The 22505-nt window shown below is 37.0% G+C and overlaps 1 protein-coding gene across 3 annotated transcripts in view; it reads right to left on the bottom strand.

Moving 5' to 3' along the window:
• The window catches only part of GPCPD1 (glycerophosphocholine phosphodiesterase 1), a 53449-nt gene that overhangs the window by 5639 nt on the left and 25305 nt on the right, over window positions 1-22505 (bottom strand). For all 3 annotated transcript variants that reach the window (XR_010751741.1, XM_066387234.1, XM_066387235.1), the window contains exons 8-19: window positions 18485-18716; window positions 15590-15752; window positions 15141-15273; window positions 13753-13807; window positions 11311-11403; window positions 10038-10115; window positions 9297-9336; window positions 8191-8252; window positions 5404-5469; window positions 3030-3166; window positions 2409-2544; window positions 1830-1990 (exon numbers count right to left, since the gene is read on the bottom strand). Coding sequence is in view for 2 of the 3 variants with exons in the window: in XM_066387234.1 (XP_066243331.1) it covers window positions 1830-1990; window positions 2409-2544; window positions 3030-3166; window positions 5404-5469; window positions 8191-8252; window positions 9297-9336; window positions 10038-10115; window positions 11311-11403; window positions 13753-13807; window positions 15141-15273; window positions 15590-15752; window positions 18485-18716 (1356 nt within the window). In the remaining variant the exon portion in view is untranslated. The remainder of the gene's footprint in view (window positions 1-1829; window positions 1991-2408; window positions 2545-3029; window positions 3167-5403; window positions 5470-8190; window positions 8253-9296; window positions 9337-10037; window positions 10116-11310; window positions 11404-13752; window positions 13808-15140; window positions 15274-15589; window positions 15753-18484; window positions 18717-22505) is intronic.

The raw sequence follows: 22505 nt of genomic DNA, 5'->3' as shown, positions 1-22505 counted from the left end.
CACAGCACACTTTATTGCCTGCAATTACTTGCAATCATTCTTTCCTCTTCCTCAAAGAAACAAGGGCATACTCTTCAAAATTTTACTAAAGCAAACACTTCTTTCAAATTGTTGATTTAAAACTTTAATTTTTCTTTAATTACATATTGCACACAGCAAAGTTAACCAAATATATATTTAAGAAGGCATTATCTGGGCTGTAATTTTAAAACCAGACTCATTCAGACAGAATAGTGAAAAAAAAAAAGCTTTATTAAGACAGTATTAACTTTGTAGGACAAGCAATAATATGAACTAAATCTGAAGGAAGTATTTTTTAAAGCAGGCCTGGTAAGCCCTAGCTGGGTAGCTCAGTTGGTTACAGCATCATCCTGATGTGCCAAGGTTGCAGGTTTGATCTCTGGTCAGGGCACACGCAAGAATCAACCCATGAATGCATAAATAACTTCTTTTCTCTCTCTCTCTCTGCATATAATCAATAAATAAAATAATAAAATAAAGCAGGCCTGGTAAGAGTAGCACCACTTACTCTTTGCACAATGCTGCTCAAGTATCACAAGCACAGTAAATGACATCCTGTCTAACTCCACATTTCTTTATACTAAGGAACCTTTCCATTTCTCAGATTATGGACTCTTATACTTACAACATAAACCCTCAGGGAGCTTATAAAAAAGATTTGTTCAACAAACATTTGAAGTCCTACACTATACCATACATTGTTCTAATCTCTGGAGCTACAGCAATGAACAAAACAGGCAGAGCCCTGCCCTCATGGAGCGTCTGTGTTGGGTGTTTGGGAATGGGGAGCCAGGGAGAAAATGCACAAGTGAAATATTCCATGTCAGATGGGGTAAGTGCTACGGGGAAAAGCCACAGTGCACTGTGAGCGGAGGATGTTCTCCGAATACGTTCAGGGAAAGCTTTGCTGAGATGGTGACAGTGGGGGTGTGAGGGGTGTAGGGTGTGGGTAAGAACCTCGAATTTTACCCTAGGTGACACACAAACAGTGGGGGAGTTTTAAGCAGTAACATGACCGGACTTCAGCTTTAACAGGCTCCCGCTGGCTGCTGTGCAGAGGACAGACAGCAGAGAGGTAGAGGCAGTGGTCAGTGAGCCAGCTCCTTCAGTAACCCATGTGAAAAATGAGGTAGCTCAAAATCAAGATTTTGTTTGACAGAATTTAGGAATGAGATCAAGAACAGAGTCATGAAAGACTCCAAGAATTTTCCTTGAGAAACTGGAAAGGCAGAGTTGTCATTTACACTGAAATCAGGAAGCAGCCCTGGCCGGATTGCTCCATTGCTTAGCGCATCATCCCAAAACACAGAGGTTGTGGGCTTGATCCCCCGTCAGTGCACATAAGGGAACAGATGTTCCTGTCTCTCTCTTTCCATTCCTCTCTTGCTAAAATCAGTAAAGTTAAAAAAAAAAAAAAAAGAAAGCAGGAAGCCTATAGGAAGGACAGGTGTTGATAGCTGGATATAAAAGTTTAAAGGTCAGGGAAAGGTCTGAGTTGGAGATACAAAAATTTAGTGACATACACAGGTATGAAAAGCCACAGAATTGGATGAGATCATCAAGAAAGTTGGTGCAGATAGAGAAGAGGTCTGGGGCAGACAGTCCTCCCACCTCAACGTGATTTAGGGTCAGTCACTTGAATAAGCTTCCCAAGATTGTGGTATATTCTAAAGTTTGAAAAATGTTAAGATAAACCTCAGTTTGAACTACAGAATTTTAACTTAAGTTTAATATTATTTATAATTTTATAAACTGAAAGCTACTTTTTCCCTAACAGTCCGTGAAAATTGTTCATGAAAAAAAAATACCTATCATAAATCAGACCATTAACTCCAAATTCCTTCAGTTTCTTCCTGTTTTCGGGATCGTTGGTGTCATCACCCCAGCAGAATATGACTAGTCCCTTAGCTTTTGCCTCTTGAATGTAGGATGGGTTTCTGAGCAGGTCTTCACTATGTGCATTTATCCCCTAATGGAAGAAAAATAAGTGATTCAGGAATGAGTAACTGATTAACTGCAAATGCTAAATGGTCATACTCTACATCAGCGCTCTCCAAAGCAGAGTGGGCAGGGGAAGAAAGGTTACAGTTTTTTCTCACACATCTTACTTTGCCAAGCAAGCTTACAGTCTAGCCATTTTAGATGACTCATAAAAAAATCTACTCAACTACAAAACTAAACTACAAAACTTACTTAACCTAGGCCAAAAAGAAATATATTTTTGGTTTATGTAACTGCTTTTGAATCTGAGATCTAATACCTTCATTTTTAAGTAGAACTATCTGCTTGTTATACATAGGTCAAAATTAAGTAACACAAAACTTTATTTACTGCTGCTCTAAAATACTTTTCAGAAATAAAAATTAAGAAGTTAAAACATAACTTACTAGTAGATTTTCAAACTGTGCAAAACTCATTGCGATAGGAGTTGTCCGAGATCTGAGGTCCATGAGTTCAGGGTAGATATCAGACTTTCCTTGAGTCAAAAATAATATGGGGTATTTGTTCTGCTTATGCCGAACCCTAAAAGAAACAATTTAAAAAATACCTTTCATTGGGGAAATAATTATAGTATATTGTTTTGAAACATTAGAAAATATTAAATATATAAAGAAACTCCCCCAAAGCATAATTTCATTACTGAGATATAACCACTATTAACATGTACATATTGCCTTTCAATAAAAAATTTAAAAATTTGAATTATTCTATACAAGAGCTAAAATTTTCTCAGAAATGACCAATAGAAAAGCCCTCCAGGACTTACAACCTGGTAAAGAATATGTTACATTCAACATAGGGCACAAGGCACTAGGACCCAGTGGGTGTGGCGTCCACAGGAGTGGAGGTTCACCCCAGCAGACAGTCCTGAAGGGAAGTGGGAATATACGTAACTTGAGCAAGAGGACAAGTCAAGGGTGAAATCTGGGCAACCCCACCATAATCTTTGTACCTTAAGTCTTAGTTATAATCTAAGAGCATTGGAGAAAAAACTGAGTATTACTTACATTGTGCAAATATCTGCATCGAATGAAGAAAACACTATTCTCCTCTTCCCAGAATTTTCTAAGACAGTTTTTAAAATTATATCCAAAAACAGATTCATGTCAAAGTATGTTGATAAGTTACCATCCCACACTCCATCCTATGTAGAATAAATAAGAAAACAAAAACCATTAAATACCCTAGAACCAGTGCTAGAAAAAAATCTTGAGAACATCTAATTTGACTTATTTTACAGATGAGAAAAACAAAGGGCCAAAAAGATGAAGTGACTTGCCCATGACCACGCAGCTACTCTGAGACAGGGCAGCTATCACAGTTCAGGAATAGACACACATCCACAAAGCAATTATACCATCAATAGGCTTTTGTTTTATTAAGTTAACAAAATAAAAGCTAAAATTCTGGAAACTGAAATTGTGACTACTGAAATATTTTTATATATTCTTCATAAACTAGGACAAAAGGACTCCACTTCGTTTGCTAACTCATTCAAAACAAAACAAACCACCCTGGTTAATTTTGAATTATTAGTTAAAGATCTCATTCTTGCCCTGGCCGGTTGGCTCCAGTGGTAGAGCGTCAGCCTGGCGTGCAGGAGTCCCAGGTTCGATTCCCGGCCAGGGCACACAGGAGAAGTGCCCATCTGCTTCTCCACCCCTCCCCCTCTCCTTCCTCTCTGTCTCTCTCTTCCCCTCCCGCAGCCAAGGCTCCATTGGAGCAAAGTTTGCCCGGGGCACTGAGGATGGCTCTGTGGCCTCTGCCTCAGGCGCTAGAATGGCTCAGATTGTGGCAGAGCGACCCCCAAGATGGGCTGAGCATCGCCCCCTGGTGGGCATGCCGGGTGGATCCTGGCGGGAGTCTGTCTGACTGCCTCCCCGTTTCCAACTTCGGAAAAATACAAAAAAAAAAAAAAAAAAAAGATCTCATTCTTTGGATCTCAGGCATATCAAGTACCCTGAGGAAATAATAAAAATAATTCTCTAGATATACCTAAGATACCAAGAGTCTTGTTGCTATTCAAATATTAAATATTTTAATTAAATGCTAATTAAAACATTCATTAAGATAAAAATAATTTATGCATTAAAATAAAAAAGCTCAGAAAACTAAAAATTACTTTAGCTGAGCACTTGCTACACTAACCAGGACCAGCTTATCAGAACTGGTTACTTAGAAGGCATTATTTGAGGGCATTATACGATTTTTCTGACCAAAACAAATTCCAGAATATTATTCTGATTGCTCAATCATGATACCTGAATGAGGTACTTCTAACGCCCCCACCCCAACTAACCCTCTTACCATGCACCCTTTTATACATATTCTCATCTGATACATTCAATAGTTGTTCTCCTTGACTAGGATATAAATTCCAAGAAGAGGAGGCTTTATTCTGTTTTGTTCACTACTTGACCCCAGTACCCAGAAAATGCCTGGCCCATAGCAGCTTTCCAATATGTAAGTCAAATAAAAGGACTAAACCCAGAAATGATTTAAAATAATTTGCAGAAATTTCTTTTTTGGGGGTTAATTATTACTAGCTAATAGCACTTAACAGAAAACTGTTTAGGAAATTATTTAAAATATGTGACTATCAGCCCTGGCTGGTTGGCTCAGTGGTAGAGTATTGGCCTCGGTTCAATTCCTGGTCAGGGCACACAGAAGAAGCGACCACCTGCTTCTCCACCCCTCCCCTTCTCATCTCTCTCTCTCTCTCTCCCTCCCTCCCTCCCGCAGCCATAGCATGGTTGGAACAAGTTGGCTCCAGGTGCTGAGGATGGCTCCATGGCTGTACTTCAGATGCTAAAATAGCTCTGTTACCAAGCAATGGAGCAATGGCCCCAGATGAGCAGAGCATCGCCCGGTAGGGGACTTGCTAGGTGGATCCCGGGTTGGGGGGCATGCGGGAGTCTGTCTCTCTGCTTCCCCACTTCTCACTTAAGATTTTTTTTAAAAAGTAAGTAAATATATAAATAAAATAAACATGCATTTCATCTAGAAAAATAAATGTGTCTAAATGAGGGGGATAAAACAGAAACTAATCAGAGTTATAGAGGTCTGACTCTCCAGGATGTTTTGTGTTCTCACTGCTCACCCTATAAGTATGTCCAGAAACCACCCATGTACATGTGCCGAGACACATGTAAATGGACATTTCTACTCTAATACATTCATCACTGCTTTTAAGTACTCACATATTGGCATAAGTATAAAATATACTTTATTAAAAAGGTCTTAATGCACTGTGCTTACTGGAAGAAGCCACAATGAGTTTTCAGTTTCACTTACTGCATTAAAAGAATGAGACAGGAATAAATGCATTTAAAGAAAAAGGGGGATGGGGAAGAAGAACATGTTACATGGAGAATTACTTACCCTTTGTTGGCAGATCCACTTTATTTCTATGTTAAACCCTACATCTTCTGGCAAAACCTCTAAAACCTAGAGTTTTGTTTGTTGGTGGTGAAATTTGGTTTTTTTCCCAGTGAGATGAACAACAGAATAAGAGAAAAAAAAGGAAAACCAAATTACTACAAAAATCAATCTGTAAGAAAACATATCACTAGTAAGGGTAAAATGTTTTGTGCCTCCAGCATAAACCGCTATCTTTTCTCATACTCAAACTGACAACCTCGTTGATTAAGTTAATTAAAGAGAGTCAAATATAATTAAACAGCAAAAGCAGTAGTCTTAATCTTTTCACCATTACTATTAGATTTCCAAAGTGAGCTGTAATAATTTGGGCGACCTCAAAGATTAAAGACATTTGTCATGTTTTCTGAATTTCATTCAAGTATACCAATCTACTATACTATGATGGTTTTATGGCAAACCATGGTTCCTACCTAGCTTCTTTTGAAGGTAGTGATGTTTAACAATACCATGTTGATAATTCCCTGAAGAGATATTATCAATAAATAAAAAATTATGCCAAGGCTCATAAATATGTCCATGACTATATAAATAAACAAATAATGTGGTGTCAACTTATCTAAACTAAGTTATCAAGACACTGCAATGAGACCATTTTGGCACTGTACCCAGGAAATCAAATTGACAATATAAAGCCTGGTTATTAACCTACTGTTTAGTCTTCAAACCTACCTGACTGTTTAGTCTTCAAACATGAAGGCCAGGCATATACATCAAAATGCTCAGGGCAAAGTGAATTTGAAACAGATTATGTTTTCAACTTCAATTTATTTTGAAAGTTTAGAAATCATTTATCATGTATATGGTATTTGATTTTATAACAGCAAATAAAGCATACAAACAGAACAAATAGTAAGAACATAGCCTGGAAGTCTGGTGACCTGGGATCTAGCCCTGGGTCTATACTAACTGCTACATGAGAAGTACACAGGACCTAAAAGAGTTTGTATTCAATTTCATATGGGGCTTTGACTTTTTTCTTTGATATTTTTAACCATATTTACTTAATATGACTGTTACATTTTTTTTGACTGTTACATTTTTTAATGGACTAATGCAAAATTAGAAAAATAAGGACAATGGTATATGTGCAGAAAGATCCTCTTTCATACTAATATTGCATATGAACCTTTTTGGTTTTAAAATTTATCTGTGATTTAATTAAAATGATGGCAAAGTGAGCTAATAAATGAGTGTGTGTGTTTAACTTGTTTGGCTAAGCAAATGTCAAACCTTTCACAATTTTTTTAAAAACTGTTTTTCTGATCTAGGATGTCACAAGTTTAGGAATCGAGATTTCTAAGAAACCAAATGTTCAGAATTGTGGACTAGAAAGAATGACTTTACTTCACTGGGCTTCATAAATACCTGAAGAATTATGCAAGTCGTATTTTTTTTTTTTTTTGTATTTTTCTGAAGCTGGTAATGAGGAGAGACAGTCAGACAGACTCCTGCATGCGCCCGACCGGGATCCACCTGGCACGCCCACCAGGGGCAAGACGCTCTGCCCACCAGGGGGCGATGCTCTGCCCCTCCGGGGCATCGCTCTGCCGTGACCAGAGCCACTCTAGCGCCTGGGGCAGAGGCCAAGGAGCCATCCCCAGCGCCCGGGCCATCTTTGCTCCAATGGAGCCTTGGCTGCAGGAGGGGAAGAGAGAGACAGAGAGGAAGGGGGGGGGGGGTGTGGAGAAGCAAATGGGCGCTTCTCCTATGTGCCCTGGCTGGGAATCGAACCTGGGTCCCCCGCACGCCAGGCCGACGCTCTACCGCTGAGCCAACCGGCCAGGGCCTATGCAAGTCGTATTTTAAATGCACTAGGACACATCCATTTTAGGAGCTTTTGTAGCATCCTTTTTGTAAGGTGAATAATCGTGATAAATTGAAACGACCTATTTTTGCCTAAGAAATCTGCTATAGATGGTATCACCAAGAAAAGACAAGGGAGAAGAGTAGAAGTTAGGAAATGGAGCCAGTAGGATAAAAAGCAGACCCAGCATGGCTAAGAATGTCTAGTGTCCATGTGAGGGCTTGTTGTATGCTGTCAGATGAATTCTGTATAATTTGGGTCCAGTTTTTAAATCCTCATACAAATTTTTGTTATACTTTTTCAGAGTAAATTCTTCAAATCTGTGTCTCATTTCAAGTAACCAGTGTACTTATTTTCTTTGGAGAATCTCATGTCTCTCCAAAAGCTAAGTAATAGTTAAAAATATTGTAAAAACGTCTCCTCACCATCACATCTCCCTCCCATCCCTTGCCCCTCCTTCTTGTTTATGTACAGAAATACGTAAGTTTGCTATTCTTACCAAATTAACCAATTGAGGTGGGAGTTTTTATTCATTTGAGCAGATGAGTTACTCTTTTTTTAAAAAAGGTAGCAAAACATAAAATAAAATAAAAAACGTAGCTCAATTGTATAGAACATTGTACTGATATACCAAGGTCAGGGGTTCGGCCCATACAAGAATCAAGCAATGAGTGCATAAAGAAGTGGACAACACATCGATGCTTCTCTCTCTCCCTCCCTCTCTCTAAAATCAATCAATATATATATATATTTATAAAAGGTAGCATAGGTTCACCACATAAGAATTTAACTTCTCTAAAAAGCATTGATGACAAGTTTATATTAATATTACCTTTTTAGTGCCCATTTAAAAGACTAAAATTAATTATTTGGATATAACAATTAATGAGATAGCCTTACCCTAATTTTCCTAAGGAACTTACCGTCTTAAGAGAAGGAAATGGCTGATTTTCAGAAAACGAATTTTCTTCCTCAACCACACATTCTGAAAATTTAAATTATAAAAACTCAGCAGATAAAACTATTTTATCACTAAGATTTTTTCCTAAATTCTTAAGGCAAAAAACAACATGCTTAAGTAATTATGAAATCCTTTTGGATGTAATTCATATGTAATATTTGAAAGCTCTTGTATTATTTTTAACCAGTAAACACGTGATTTTTAAAAATAAGCATCATTTTTGAAGACTAGTTTGTAACATTTAATAGAAACACTATAGTTTGTGAACCCAACAGTGATTATTTTCTTTAAGAAGTTGTAATGCTACTTTAAAAATAGTTATAAACAATGATTTGTTATTTTTCAATGAAAGTAAGAGCTATGTTATTTTGCTAAGACTATTTGAAATACAAAAATCAGCTCAAACGTTAGAAATTAAGAGACTCTATACCTAGTAATGTACTTTGGTTACCATTATGTTAATCCAAAATAGATTCCATCTTGAGACACGCAAAACTTTTTTCCCAAAAGAGAAAAAAAATTAATATCAAACCTTTCATTTTATAAAAAATATAAAAAAGCCAAATGTACTACAAATTCAAAGAAAATTATGTAAAATTTTTCAGTTGAATAAAGGTGAAATTAATTTTATTATGAATAGTTATAAAATAGTTATAAGCCTATTAGGTCATATTTGTGCTCTGGGGACAACCGTTGGAGTCTTTAAGCCCTTTACAATTTTTTCATACAGGCATCCCAACTATGCTGTTATCACAAGCAGATAAACATCTAATGAGTACCTACTATATGCAGAATACTGTAAATGGTTCAGAGAATATATAAAACCATTTTCCCCACCTTTGAGAGGTTTACAGTCTAGTTGAAGAGACAGGACATACACAAAAATAAAGGGTTAAAAAAGAATACATCCAGCCTCAAATGAATAGCATATGCTATTAAGTCCATGAGTAGAAAGTAGGTGGAATGACAAATGGATTTTGTAGCAAAACAAGCTCTGAGGAACCCAAAATGGATAAGGAAATACCATACATGTGCTAACTATGAAAGTGTTTCCATATTTGTACATACCTCTTAAATCTTTAGATTTTAGTGCAGTCACATGAGAAAGCTGGAAAACACACACAAAATGCAATTACTAAAATAAGGCTTAGTTTATGAAGATAGTTTATGAAGAACTACAACTTGAAGAGTTAGAGAAAACTATTAAATGTAGAATTATAAGTTTAATAAGAATAAGCACTAACCATTGTATATGCTTTATATGTTCATGCACACACAAGATCATAATCAAATACCCAAGTAGGGAAGAATACAAAAACTCTTAAGTTAGGAAACCATCTATTCTCAATCAACCATTTATTAGGTATCTAATTGGAATAGAAAGAGGGATCATACAAAATTACATGGTATAACAAAATACACAAAGATCTTGTGTATTAGATAGTAACATAAGTATAAAGTGAACAATAGCATAAAAGGCCAATTGTAAAATAGTGAGTAATATAAAGAAGAGCTAAAGCAGACCAGAGGCAACTTAAGATTATGGATGAGAAGGGATAACCCCTATGGCCTCCAAAGGCTTATACAGTCCAGCCCTTTTATGTATGTCCAAACCAGTGGGGTCCGTGAAAACAGAGAAGAGAAATGGATTAGCACAAACCTATTCTTCCTAATAGAACAGACAACCAAAGAATATGCTCTACACATGCTGAATATTTCCATGTGCAAAGAGACTGTTACCATTTACAGACAAGTACAAAAAGTATTAAAATTAAAAGAGAATTTACATTTTATGCTTATTATTACTACCTTTAACAACTGGAGTTGGTCAAATGTTAATTCCTTGACTGGAATTTCAAATAATTCGACTGGATCAGCATCAAATTTCTGAACAGGAAATAAAGAGAAAAATGGGCCCCAAATTATTACTGAATGTTTATCCTAGACAGACCTAATATCTTAATTCACTGCATGATAAGAACAACTGTCTGGTAACTATAGTGAGCCATGTAGAGGAACCCTTCTTACTTACCACCCTCAGCTTTTATATTCTGGCTTTTGTCTTTAATGTAAGTGGTAGTGCCTGGGAGAAATCAACAGCTGGGAGCAAGCCATGGCAGTGAGGACACACTGAAAACATAGCCAGGGGTTCAGCGACCTCCTCTATTTTCTGTCATCCTACACATGTTTTATTTACCACATATCTAGGCTACATTATACTGTATACTAAAATCTATTACTTTTATACTATTCATGTACTTACGGCATGATCCTGTATATGCATAAAGTTTTTCTTGGAAAATATGTAAGAAACTAGTAAGAGTAAGAAGCGGGGCCAAGGAGAAAGGAAAATTTATATTTATCTCATTATCTTCTGAACTACTTGTTTTACTGAAAAATACCACCTTAAAAATTAAAACTAAAAATATATACAACCCTGGCTGGGTAGCTCAGTGGATAGAGTCATCTGGGTGTACTGAGGTCACAGGTTCAGTCCCTGGTCAGGATATGCATGAAAAGTGACTAATGAGTACACAACTAAATGAAACTCAATGCTGTAGGAACCTGAGAGAAGCGAGGAAAGGCAGTAACTTACCATGAAAATGAATTGGCCAACTCTATTTAATAACTACCTACCTACCTATGTGTCTATGCATCTGTAGGAAAACGGCCGGAGATTAGGATGCCGCCCTGAGACAAGTCTTTGGTGTGGACTTTGGAACGCCAAGTCCTGTGGGGGCAGAACGCTGCCCCGGCAAGCACTGATAAGATTGTTTAAAGGAAACAGCTGATCTCTATAGCCATTTCCTGCATACAAGAAAGGTATTAATCATCCCTCTCTGCACCTGGACCCATGCTCTGCTAATTTGCTTGATGAGTAAAGAAACGAATAAATACGATGAGGCTGCAAAAATCTGGGCTCTCAGTCCTGGAGACTGGGAGTCCCCTGTACCCACCGTTTCTTTATGTTGTGTCTTGAGTATTTTTTCTTAAGTCTAGCAGCACCTTCCTTTCATGCATACCCATTGCTGAGCTGGTCTCAGCATGTATTTATTTTTTTAATGAAAGAATTTCAACATACCTTTTTCATAGTCAAACAACAGGTGAGGTCATGATACACCACAGGCACAAAATCTTTTGAAAGATGTACATCAAATTCTACAAAGGCTGCACCCTGACAGAAATAAATGAAACAAGTGGTTTATAATACATATAAAACTACAAGGACCTAAGAAATTTGTTATGTAGAATAGTTATGTAAAATCATAGACCTGTACACAAAAACATAAAACTTCCTCATGAATTATTTAATGCTATACTTTAAGCTTTATCCTAAAAAGTAATTTCTTCTCTTAAAACGATTATAAGTATTTTTCTTTTTGTAATGGCACAGCAATTTTTCATGGCAAAAATGGGCACTGATCCACTTGAACATGCCCTGGGGCCCTCTGTGAAGGCCTCCGTCTGGCGGTCACTTCTGCCACTGCTATCAGCAAAAACGGAGCTTAGCAGGGGCCTGGAGCACAGGCTCCTTACACCTGATTGCCTTTATAGACTGTTGCTGGTGGGGAAAAGAATAAGTGGAAGCCTCTTAGATCTGCCCCTTTGTACAACAGAGCATAACACTACAGCCTTTCATAGCAAAACCTCTGTAACCAGATTAAAGAAGAAACCCCAATTGCTGCTGAAAAGACAGAGAAAGCAGAAATGGGAAACACAAATGACGCACATGACAAACTTCCTGATAGAAGCCTGGACAGAAAAAGGAGGACAAGAATTAGAGTTAAGGATATATTTTGAAAAGTCAGATCCATTCTGCTACATGAATTAATCCATGTAAACGCTGAAGCATAATTTGACATACAAATTTGCACGTTCACTGGAAGGAAGCCAGCTGGGATCAACGATAACAAAGGCTGCGAGTTCTGTGATGTTGCTCTGGCCCAGAGAAGTACTACTGGGTAAGAATGGATGGTTTGTTTCTACCCCTTGCTCAGCTCTGGAGTAAACATGGATAACAGACTCAAGGGGTTCCTTGACTTCTGAAGCAGAAAATAAGCTTAGCTCCCTCCTTCTGTTACTATAAACAAGACAATGACACAAGCCATTTCTACCTAAGAAAACGAACCATACCATCTCCAAATAATTGTAATGATTAAACATATTAAATTATAGCTTTCTAGTTTAAAAGTTTAATTTGACATGCTCATTACATTTTATGAAATAATTTTACTAAGAGATAAAATCTGATCCCAAAATTCATGTGTGAGTTTAGGAAATAAGGCAATACTAGACCAAAACCTCTTCAATGATGTTTTTAACATTAAAACAAAGCACACAAACCAGCCATTAGTAACTAGCATAAAACATTCTAAAATGTGATCCATATGAGCTACAAAGGAAAAGGCTTAATGAAATCCTCTCTCAAAAAGCAGTGACCCTACTATGCAAGTTCTCTTACAGGGGTCCTCATGTGCTTACGGCTAATAAAACAAGATTTAGATTAGCTAGCTACAATGAATTAAAACTCGTTCCAAATAAACTATAGCCCAAACATAAAGATTTAGTATCATCCTTTCAAGACAAAGACACTATCCACTATTAATATTTAAAAACATTTCAATAATTCAGATAATCAAAGATGTCATGAATTATAAAATGCATCATTTTATGTATCACGAAGGAAAATATACCGCTGCCAATCAAGCCTTGATGAAAAGCTAAAGAAGCTTGTAAAACCCATCCCAATTTTAGAGATTCTAAAATATGAAAAAAGTATGTCTTAGAATAGACGTTTGCTCATTTATAAGTGATCAAGTTAAACATCTGATGAATCAAGTTTTCTTTCTGGACTATTTTTAAAAAGCAAAGTTTAGAGCATGTGCAGGACACTGGTAAAGTGGAAATAAAAGACTGAGTTACTCCATAACCCCCTAGTTTAACTGAAACATGAGGCTTTTAATCAGGTGCAGAGGAATGGGAGGAAAAAGGGGAATCTCAGGTTCTGAATTAAAAATGTCAACTTGCTGTTGCTGAAAAAAAGCTAAAAGCTAAAAAAAAGACTTTAATCTGTTATAATTAGATAAAGAGAGTTAAAAAATTTAACATAAACTGGTATGCAGGATGTTAACTGACAAGACTTTTTAAAAGTGTTATATAAAATCACTATCAAATCCTTCTATAAGCATTATTCCCAAAGTAAGCATCTGAATGAGCACATTATTCAGCTGATGAAAACCAGTGCATAATGGGGAACATTTTCTTGCCTCACTCAAAATTTGTTATTTCAAAAAGAAGGAGGCTTATAATTCCACCATGAATCTAAATATAAACCTCTAAAGATACTTCATCTTCACTTAGAAACATGTTCAGAAACAAAATAATTCCCCTTTTAACTTATTAATGTAGACTGGAGAAGACTCCAGACTCACATTTCTCTACGTATTTTCTACCTTTGTTTCTACCTTTGGACCAATACCCCGAAGCTGTTAAAAAAAAAAAAAAAAAGAAGAGGTTTACTTACATGACTAGCAGCATTTCTTAAAGAAGCAATAGTATTTTCTTGAACTTTAGCAAGCCTGAAAGAAATATATATAAATATTGTTATCATAAACTATAGGAAAAATAAAACAAATGTGATAAAGCCAGCTATATTTTGAACAATAGAAACAGTACTTATTTTTTATTCTGAGACTAATTTTGCCATCCCCAAAAGACTATGACCATCACCTGGTCAGTGTATGCATTTATTCCATAAATTTTAAGTATTTACAAGCTGAATACAGATATATTGTATACCAACACAACCTCCCCAAGTGAGGTGACCAATTCAGGAAAAGAACCTTTGCAATGGCATGAGGTAGTAGACACAGAAACTTGCTCCTTGTAATGAAGCCTCAGATGATTTAACACTGGCAGACTGGGGACTGGGATAAAAGGCTGACACACCAATGGGTGGAAGTATGGAAACTAGACTGAGAACAGGAGACGACACTGACACCCAGAGAGGGCAACATGCTGAGTCAGGACTGCAATACAGACACGCTGATGTCATCAAGCTGACTAAGCATTAAGCTTTTTCTCCTGGCTTTCTAGTAGTAGTTTTTTTTTTTAATTTTAATAAAGTGTAGTTGGCCTACAATATTATATTAGTTTCAGATGTACAACACAATGATTCAACATTTATGTATCTCTTGATATGATTGCCACAATAAGTTTAGTAACTGTCCTTGTGCAAAGTTATTATGATATTATCGACTATCTTCCTTGTGCTGTACACCAGTGGTCCCCAACCCCCGGGCCGCGGACCAGTACTGGTCTGTGGACCATTTGGTACCAGTACACAGAGAAAAAATAAATAACTTACATTATTTCCGTTTTATTTATATTTAAGTCTGAACGATGTTTTATTTTTAAAAAATGACCAGATTCCCTGTTACATCCATCTAAGACTCACTCTTGACGCTTGTCTCGGTCACGTGATACATTTATCCGTCCCACCCTAAAGGCCGGTCCCGTGAAAATATTTTCTGATATTAAACCGGTCCGTGGCCCAAAAAGGTTGGGACCACTACTGTACACTACATTCCCATGGCTTATTTTGTAACTGGAAGTTTGTACCTCTTATCCCTCCTGACCTTCTTCGCCCATTTCCCTACTTTCCTCCCCTCTGGGGAGTGGCTTTCTAGTTTTAACCTCTCTCATCATCAGTTCAGTAGAATATTAAAAACACTAACCAGAATCTTAGAAGAGAGCTAGTCTCTAATTTGAATTGGAAACTCGAATTATCAAATTAAATTTAAATTCCAGGGTAATAATAAAAGAATCATTTGACCTTTTTTCAGTCAAATCAATTTAACATTATCAAGTTTGAGCTACCAAATGCTAATGCCACTCAAATACTGAACCTACTGAGCAGTTGTTGTAGAATTCCCTGCGCCTCGATGTCCAACATCCAATGGTATTCTTGGCTTCCAATACTTGGAAAATGAAGATTTCATGTCACAACTGTACCCTGGTAATGGCTTAATAATTATATAGTCAACTTTTGCAGGAAAAAAAATGAGGGGAGGGACAAAAAGAAATACAATTAAAAATACCATAATGAGCTCAATTACATTTAAATACCACTCAAACTAGCCCTATTAATCACTATCAAGTAGGAAAAAATCAACAAGTCAAAACTGATTCAAAGGGAAGCTTCCAGAAAATTCAAAGATATATCTTTGTTGTTATTACATTAGTTTTCTAAAACAAATCTCTAATTTTTACCATTCTCAAAAGCTCAATTTGAAACTAATAAAAATTTTAACTTAATCTTTGCTTATTTGTAAAGGGCCACCCTGTGTCTCCAGGCTTACCTCTCACTTTGCCAATTGTTTTTCTGGAATTTCTGCTCATGATGGGAAGAGTGAGGATCCCAGCACTCTTCCCACTCTCAGCGATGGTGGATGACAAGAGGCACGCTGTACCCACATGTCCAGGAAGAGCATCCCCCTGAACTACATGTTCACTGAGATCTTCCTGAAAAAATGAGGTTTAGAATCATTCAAATTCCTATATTTCAATATTTCCCATTTAAAGATCGAAAAACTCTATGGAGGAAGGAAGATCAATAGGAAATACAATCAACTTTGTATCCATGTAATTTAGAGAACATTTTTTTGGTAGTAAATAGTACACTTTTTGTATATACTATTTTAAGACTTTGTGTTACTTTATTAATCATAACTCTACTGCTTTGCACTTCTTCTGATCCTACTAATAAGTGAATTTAAAACACTGACTGAAAATTAAGCACTTTTATATTCAAAGACTAAGATACACCTGTAGTGAGCTTTTAATGTATATTCTATTCCTTAAAAACACACCCACACAGAGGGTATACAGGTATGGTAACTCCCCAGGAAACTGAATGCTCTGAGATATACTAGGTACTTTATCAGCCTAGTTTATGAACAAAATAGTATTTCCCAAACTGCTAACCAAATAAAAGGGAAGTCAAGCTGTTCAAGAGATTAAAAGGTAAGACTTTAAAGAACAAAGAAACATTCAGCACACAGATCTTATTTTTACAATAAAATCACCTAGATCTCATTACTTAGGTGAAATCTAATTAGTTTTTTAAAATAGTTTTTTTGAAAAAAAAAAAAAAAAAAATTCCATCCAATGCAAGGAAGCTAAAAAACCACTCACAAAGGCTATGTCTAAAGGATACATCAAATTAAACAATTCAAAGATAATTTTAATTATGTGCAACAAGTGTTACTCAATGGGATTAAATCCATTCTGAATTCTGCCATTTTCAATAAACTGTGGCTAGTTGCTACTGCTGGGCAAGGCAAGTTCCCTACCCTCAAAGATTGAAACTTTTTTTTTTTTTTTTTAATAGAGACAGAGAGAGTCAGAGAGAGGGACAGACAGACAGGAATGGAGAGAGATGAGAAGCATCAATTATTAGTTCTTCGTTGCGACACCTTAGTTGTTCATTGACTGCTCTCTCATATGTGCCTTGACTGCGGGCCTTCATCAGACCGAGTAACCCCTTGCTGGAGCCAGCAACCTTGGGTCCAAGCTGGTGAGCTTTTTTGCTCAAACCAAATGAACCCGGGCTCAAGCTGGTGACCTCGGGGTCTCAAATCTGGGTCCTCCTCATCCCAGTCCTACGCTCTATCCACTGCGCCACCGCCTGGTCAGGCAAAGATTGAAACTTTAATCTAGTGAAAATGTGAGTGGAAGTGCCCATGAACAAGAGTCTAAGGAAAGTGGTATGCATGAGCCAGGTACAACAGAGCAAGGCCCTCAGGGAGGGCCCAGTGTGGGGAGCATCTGAATGCCCAGTAAGCTGGAGAGCTCGGGTAGAAGTATCACAAGTAGGTCAGAAAGTTGGCAGCACAGAGTTTGAACAACCGGGCATAATTTTTACAGCAACTCTTTTTTATTATATATTTATACTATTAAGTAAAGTGAAAATGAGTCCATTGTTACAGTGAATTCTTACAATAAAATGCCTCAATAAACAAAAAACTTCAGCCATGAAGAGGACTCAATCATGCTGGTTACGTTAGGTTGTTCACAAGGAGTTACACAGCCTGTCTGTCCCTCTACTTGTCCTGGGAGGCTCCTTTCGATAGAATTCATTTATATTTAGAACAGACACAAACATTAAGACATCTGGTCTTGATCTGAAACTAATTCTGCTTAAGTTCTCTTAATTATATATATTTTCCCAGGTTTATTTATTTTTTTAATTTTATAATTTTATTAAGACAATTAATTTTAATGAGGGGACATTGTTTAACCAGAGTACATATATTTAGAGAAAACATCTCCAGATCATTTTGACATTTGATTATATTGTATACCCATCACCCAAAGTCAAATTGTCCACCATCACCTTTTATTTGGTTTTCTTTACACCCCCCCCCCCATATTTTTTTCTTTAAGAGAGGGAGATCGACAGGAAAGGAGAAAGAGTTGAGAAGCATCAATTCGTGGTTGCATCACTTTAGCTTTCAATGATTGCTTTTCATACATGCCTGGGGGCGGGGGCCTTCAGCTAAGCCAGTGACCTTGCGATCATGTTGATGATCCTGTGCTCAAGCCAGCCACCCCATGCTCAAGCTGGAGACCTTGAGGTTTCAAACCTGGGACCTTAGGGTCCCAGGTCAATGCTCTATCCCAGGGGCAGTCAACCTTTTTATACCTACCGCCCACTTTTGTATCTTTGTTAGTAGTAAAATTTTCTAACCACCAACCGGTTCCACAGTAATGGTGATTTATAAAGTAGGGAAGTAACTTTACTTTATAAAATTTATAAAGCAGAGTTATAGCAAGTTAAAGCATATCATAATAATTATCAAGTACTTTATGTTGGATTTTTGATAAGTTTGGCAGAATAAATCTTTATAAAACAACTTACTATAGTTAAATCTATCTTTTTATTTATACTTTGGTTGCTCCACTACCGCCCACCATGAAAGCTGGGACGCTCACTAGTGGGTGGTAGGGACCAGGTTGACTACCACTGCTCTATCCCCTGCACCACCACCAGTCAAGCATTAATGATATTCTTAATAGTACTTGAATCCATCAACACTAAGTTTTTTTAAGCCTGCTAAAATGCATAGGATTAAAACATCTAAAATCCTGTACAAATCATGGTTTACACAAATTAGACTACAATAAAAATCAGTGTGAAAATAAACTCATCCCTGCATTCTTTCTCAACCCCCTCAAGTTAAAGAATTACTCACCTCAAAAAAATCAAATATTAGCTCCAGGTTATCTGGTTCCATTGTCTGTATGCTATACTCTGTCCAACGATCAGGCTGTAAGCCGTACCCACACTCCGGCTGTGAATGCTTGCACTTGAACTCATTGTCACTTATTAAGGATATCTCCAGGCTATTGGACATTTTGTGAAGAACAGTGGGAGACACCCTATCATCGTCATCTTCCTCGAGACCCTCTAGTGTCAGTTTTACCCTAAACAAAAGTAAAAAATAATGAGATGCACAAAGTGGAACAGAAGGAACTCATACAAGTGTTACCTAAATGTTAGAAGTGCTCCCTGAATATGCAAAATCTTCAAATAACAAAATACAGGGTGAGGCAAAAGTAGGTTTGCAGTTGTGAGCATGCAAAACAGTTTATTCTTATGTTATTATTAATTACTGTATTATTTTCCATATGGACAACTAACTGTAAGCCTACTTTTGCCCCCCTTAAAGACTATACATACTACAGGTTAAGGCGTTAGCTATATTTTACCAAATACTGATGTTTTAAGCTACATAGAGTTCTGTAAAATATTAAAATGAGATAAATGCTTATTATGCTTAAGGTTGTTTTTATTTAATTTTTTGGTTTTTAAAAAATGAGTTAAGAAGCGGTGGTGAAGGAGGTGGCAGATGTGGTGGAGGTAGAGGTGGAGGTGGTGGGAAAGGTGGGGGAGGTAAAAAAAATCAGTTAAAGGTACTTTTATTATGTTATTTATAACTGGCTACCTCAATTTCTTTTGAGAAGTTTTACAGATACATATATATAAAATCAGCCCCAAACTGAACCAATTGTTAATGTGCATTAAAAGACTGTTAGTTGAAGGTTGTAAACTCAAAATTGACCCCTTTCTTCTTCTAATTTAACATAGTGAGTCAGGGTACTTTGTGAAAAGCACATCATTAGAGAAAAACATTGTATTAAGTATGCATCTTCTTACGTGTGTGTGTGTGTGTGCGTGCGTGAGTGCATATATTTATATAAATGTACATTTTAAATGAAACAACAAATAAACTAAGAGTATCTAAACTCTTATAAGCCTCACAGCAATGAAAACAAAGACCAATTACCCAAGCCATAGGGCATAGAGACTAGTCTACTCCCAATGAAAGGCAATTACTTGCACAGAGCACTTGTAATGCCAAAAAATATTCAATTCCTGAAATTTCTTGCACCAACTGAAATGTGCTTCAACGATTTTAACACTATTAATGTAGGAAGCAATGTTAGTGCACAGGGCAGTGACTTTCAACCTTTTTCATTGCATGGCACACATAAGCTAAATACTAAAATTCTGCAGCAGCACACACAAAAATATATTTTTTGTCAATCTCACACACACAAAAATAGTTATAATTTTGATTCATTCATACCAGATGGCAATTGTTGTGTTGGCTGTTGTCATTTTTTAATTTGACAGTCCAAGAGAAAAGAGATCAGTGCCCCAATCTTAAATAGTAAGGTATTACATATTTTAAAAATTCTTGTGGCACAGTGGTTGAAAATTGCTGGGATAGAGTAACAGTGGAGCTACAAACTTTCTATTCTAGGTTTAAATGGGATCTGATTCATAATACAAATAATGAAATTGTATTAGTGGGGCCAGCTCTCTCTGCATGACCTCCTGCCTCCAACTATTGTTGAGCCTTGTCTCATACCCACATAATTCTGAGGTCTCCCAGAGGGAACATCTATATAGATTATTCAATTAGTAATACTGTTCTGTAATCATACTATAAAATCAAAAGTAGTACTTCAATAATCCAAACAAAAATCATCATCTCTTCTCATAAACCAAGCTCTTAAGAATAGCTCTAAACAACTGATTCTGTTGGTGAAGCTGAAGGAAGAAACATTCTCTACCAGGATACAGGGGGTCCTCGGGTTACGACAGTCACGACATACAACGTTTCGAGTTTATGATGCTCACTCCCATAAAAACTTTAAAAAATTGAGACCTGAGTATTTTGGCGTACGCTATTAGCGTCTTACTTACAGACTATGTGGGCAAACTACTGATAGTTTGTGCAGAGCCAAAGAATATGCAGTAACACAGTGTACGAGTAAGGGAGTCGGGTCCTCTAGTACACTTACCCACAACATTTTGGACTATTAAAAGCACAAGTGTTCCATTTGTGTTGTTTTGTATGGGACTTTTTGGCCCTTATCGTGGCTCCTAAACAAAAGTCAGAGCTACTGGCATCACATGGAGAGGAGCTGTCTGCTGAGCACCTCATTCAGCTGGAGAAGCAGCTGACCAAAGAGGAAGAGATAGGAACCCCAGAACCCAAGAGAATTTACTACCAAGGGTTTAGCAGGAGGTTTTACTACGGTAGAGGATGGGTAGGCAAAACTTCAGGCTGAGGACCCCAGCGATGACAGATTCAGTAAGTCTATAGAGCTGTTATGGATGCCTTGCAATGCTACAGGCAGATTTTGGAAGAGAAAAAGTCATCAAACATCCAGACTAGCCTGGAACAATTCTCTAAGAAGGCAGAAAGGCCTGCACCCTCTACATCAGCTGCTTCTTGAGATGAAACACCTGTAGTACAGGTAGAATCATCTCCAGCGTCTCCTGCATGGTCCTCAGGCAATCCTGATTCACCTGACCCAGTATCTCCAGCACCTTCTGCAGGTTCTCCTGCCTCTCCAGCTTCCTCCTCCCAATAGGTCACTCTCTCCCACCTTGTAATGGCCCTTCCAATGTGCAAACCAACCACAGGAATAAAGGTAAGGGTTTTTTTTTCCTACACTCATTTTTTGTCATTTTCTTTGTTACTACAGTATAGTATATTTATGTCCTTTCCCCTTTTCTGTGACTTAGTTGTGTCAAGGGTCTCAAACTCACGGCCCGCCGAACAATTTTGTGCGGCCCGCAGATTAATCCACGACTAATGATTTTACAACTGTGTTAGGATAGGTAAGTGACTTAGGCTAAGGTGTGTTTCAACTTACACCAAAATTCAGGTTATGTCACTGTCATAAAACAGAACTGTGTTGTAACCCAATGACTCCCTGTATATGAAGAAAGACCACAGATGGACAACAATGAACAGACAAGAAAGGCACGGGATAAAAAGGCTATTCTGTCAACGGCAATGTGCACCTACCAAAAAAGAAAAAAAGAAGAAGAAAATTCACATTCAAAGAGATCTATGAAAGAATTTATTTGTTAAAGGTTTCCTTCAAACAGCTATATAAATGTTATAGTCTATCATTAAGAGATACTGCTTTCCACTTACTGCTGGAGTCAACTGAAAGGAAAACTTGTGTTTAAAATTTGATGGTAATAAGATGAAAGAGCATGTTTAGTGTTTTATTTCAAATGGATAAGCTGTTACAAAATTTGGAAGTCCTTATCTCCTTTCAGATAAATTTATTTCCTACCCCAGGAAGGTTTAATAATCTATCACTAATAAAAATTTAGGGAAAGGAAAAGAAGACCAGTTTCTAGCTACGCATGATTATTTCAATAGCAATCAGTTACTAAGTTGTAGAGGCCAACTAAGTATGGTTATAAAAAAATATTCCAACTTAAGCCTAAACAATACTATAATATATACAAACACTCAGTAATTTCTATAAACAAGAACAGAATAGGACTCAGTTATATATTTGCATACCAATCAGAACCCCAACCATTACTTTCTGTTACTTTCTTAACTACAGTCAAGGGAAAAATCCTAATTAGCCCAACCAACCAAGGCTTTATCTCCTACTGCTATTTTTATTTCAAGTCTTACACTAATGAGACACTTTATAGCTGTTACAGAGTTTATTTGCTTCTTTTAACATTTAGATAAAATATTCAATTATATATGACTAACTGGTCAGAGAATCTTTGCAGTCAAATGGATCTTGCAGATCAACCATGTGGTCCAATTACCTCGGTTTCTCTGAAGCCAAGCAGAGGCCTAGAAATGCACAGAGACAAGGTACACCCAAAATCCTTTACTCACTTTCAGAACAGCCAATGCAAATAACTATGAAGTGTTA

This window comes from Saccopteryx leptura, chromosome 5 (genome assembly GCF_036850995.1).
Source record: "Saccopteryx leptura isolate mSacLep1 chromosome 5, mSacLep1_pri_phased_curated, whole genome shotgun sequence".
NCBI lineage: Eukaryota > Metazoa > Chordata > Mammalia > Chiroptera > Emballonuridae > Saccopteryx > Saccopteryx leptura.
The sequence above is the reverse complement of the archived record's forward strand: the minus strand, read 5'-3'. Positions and strand labels throughout refer to the sequence as shown.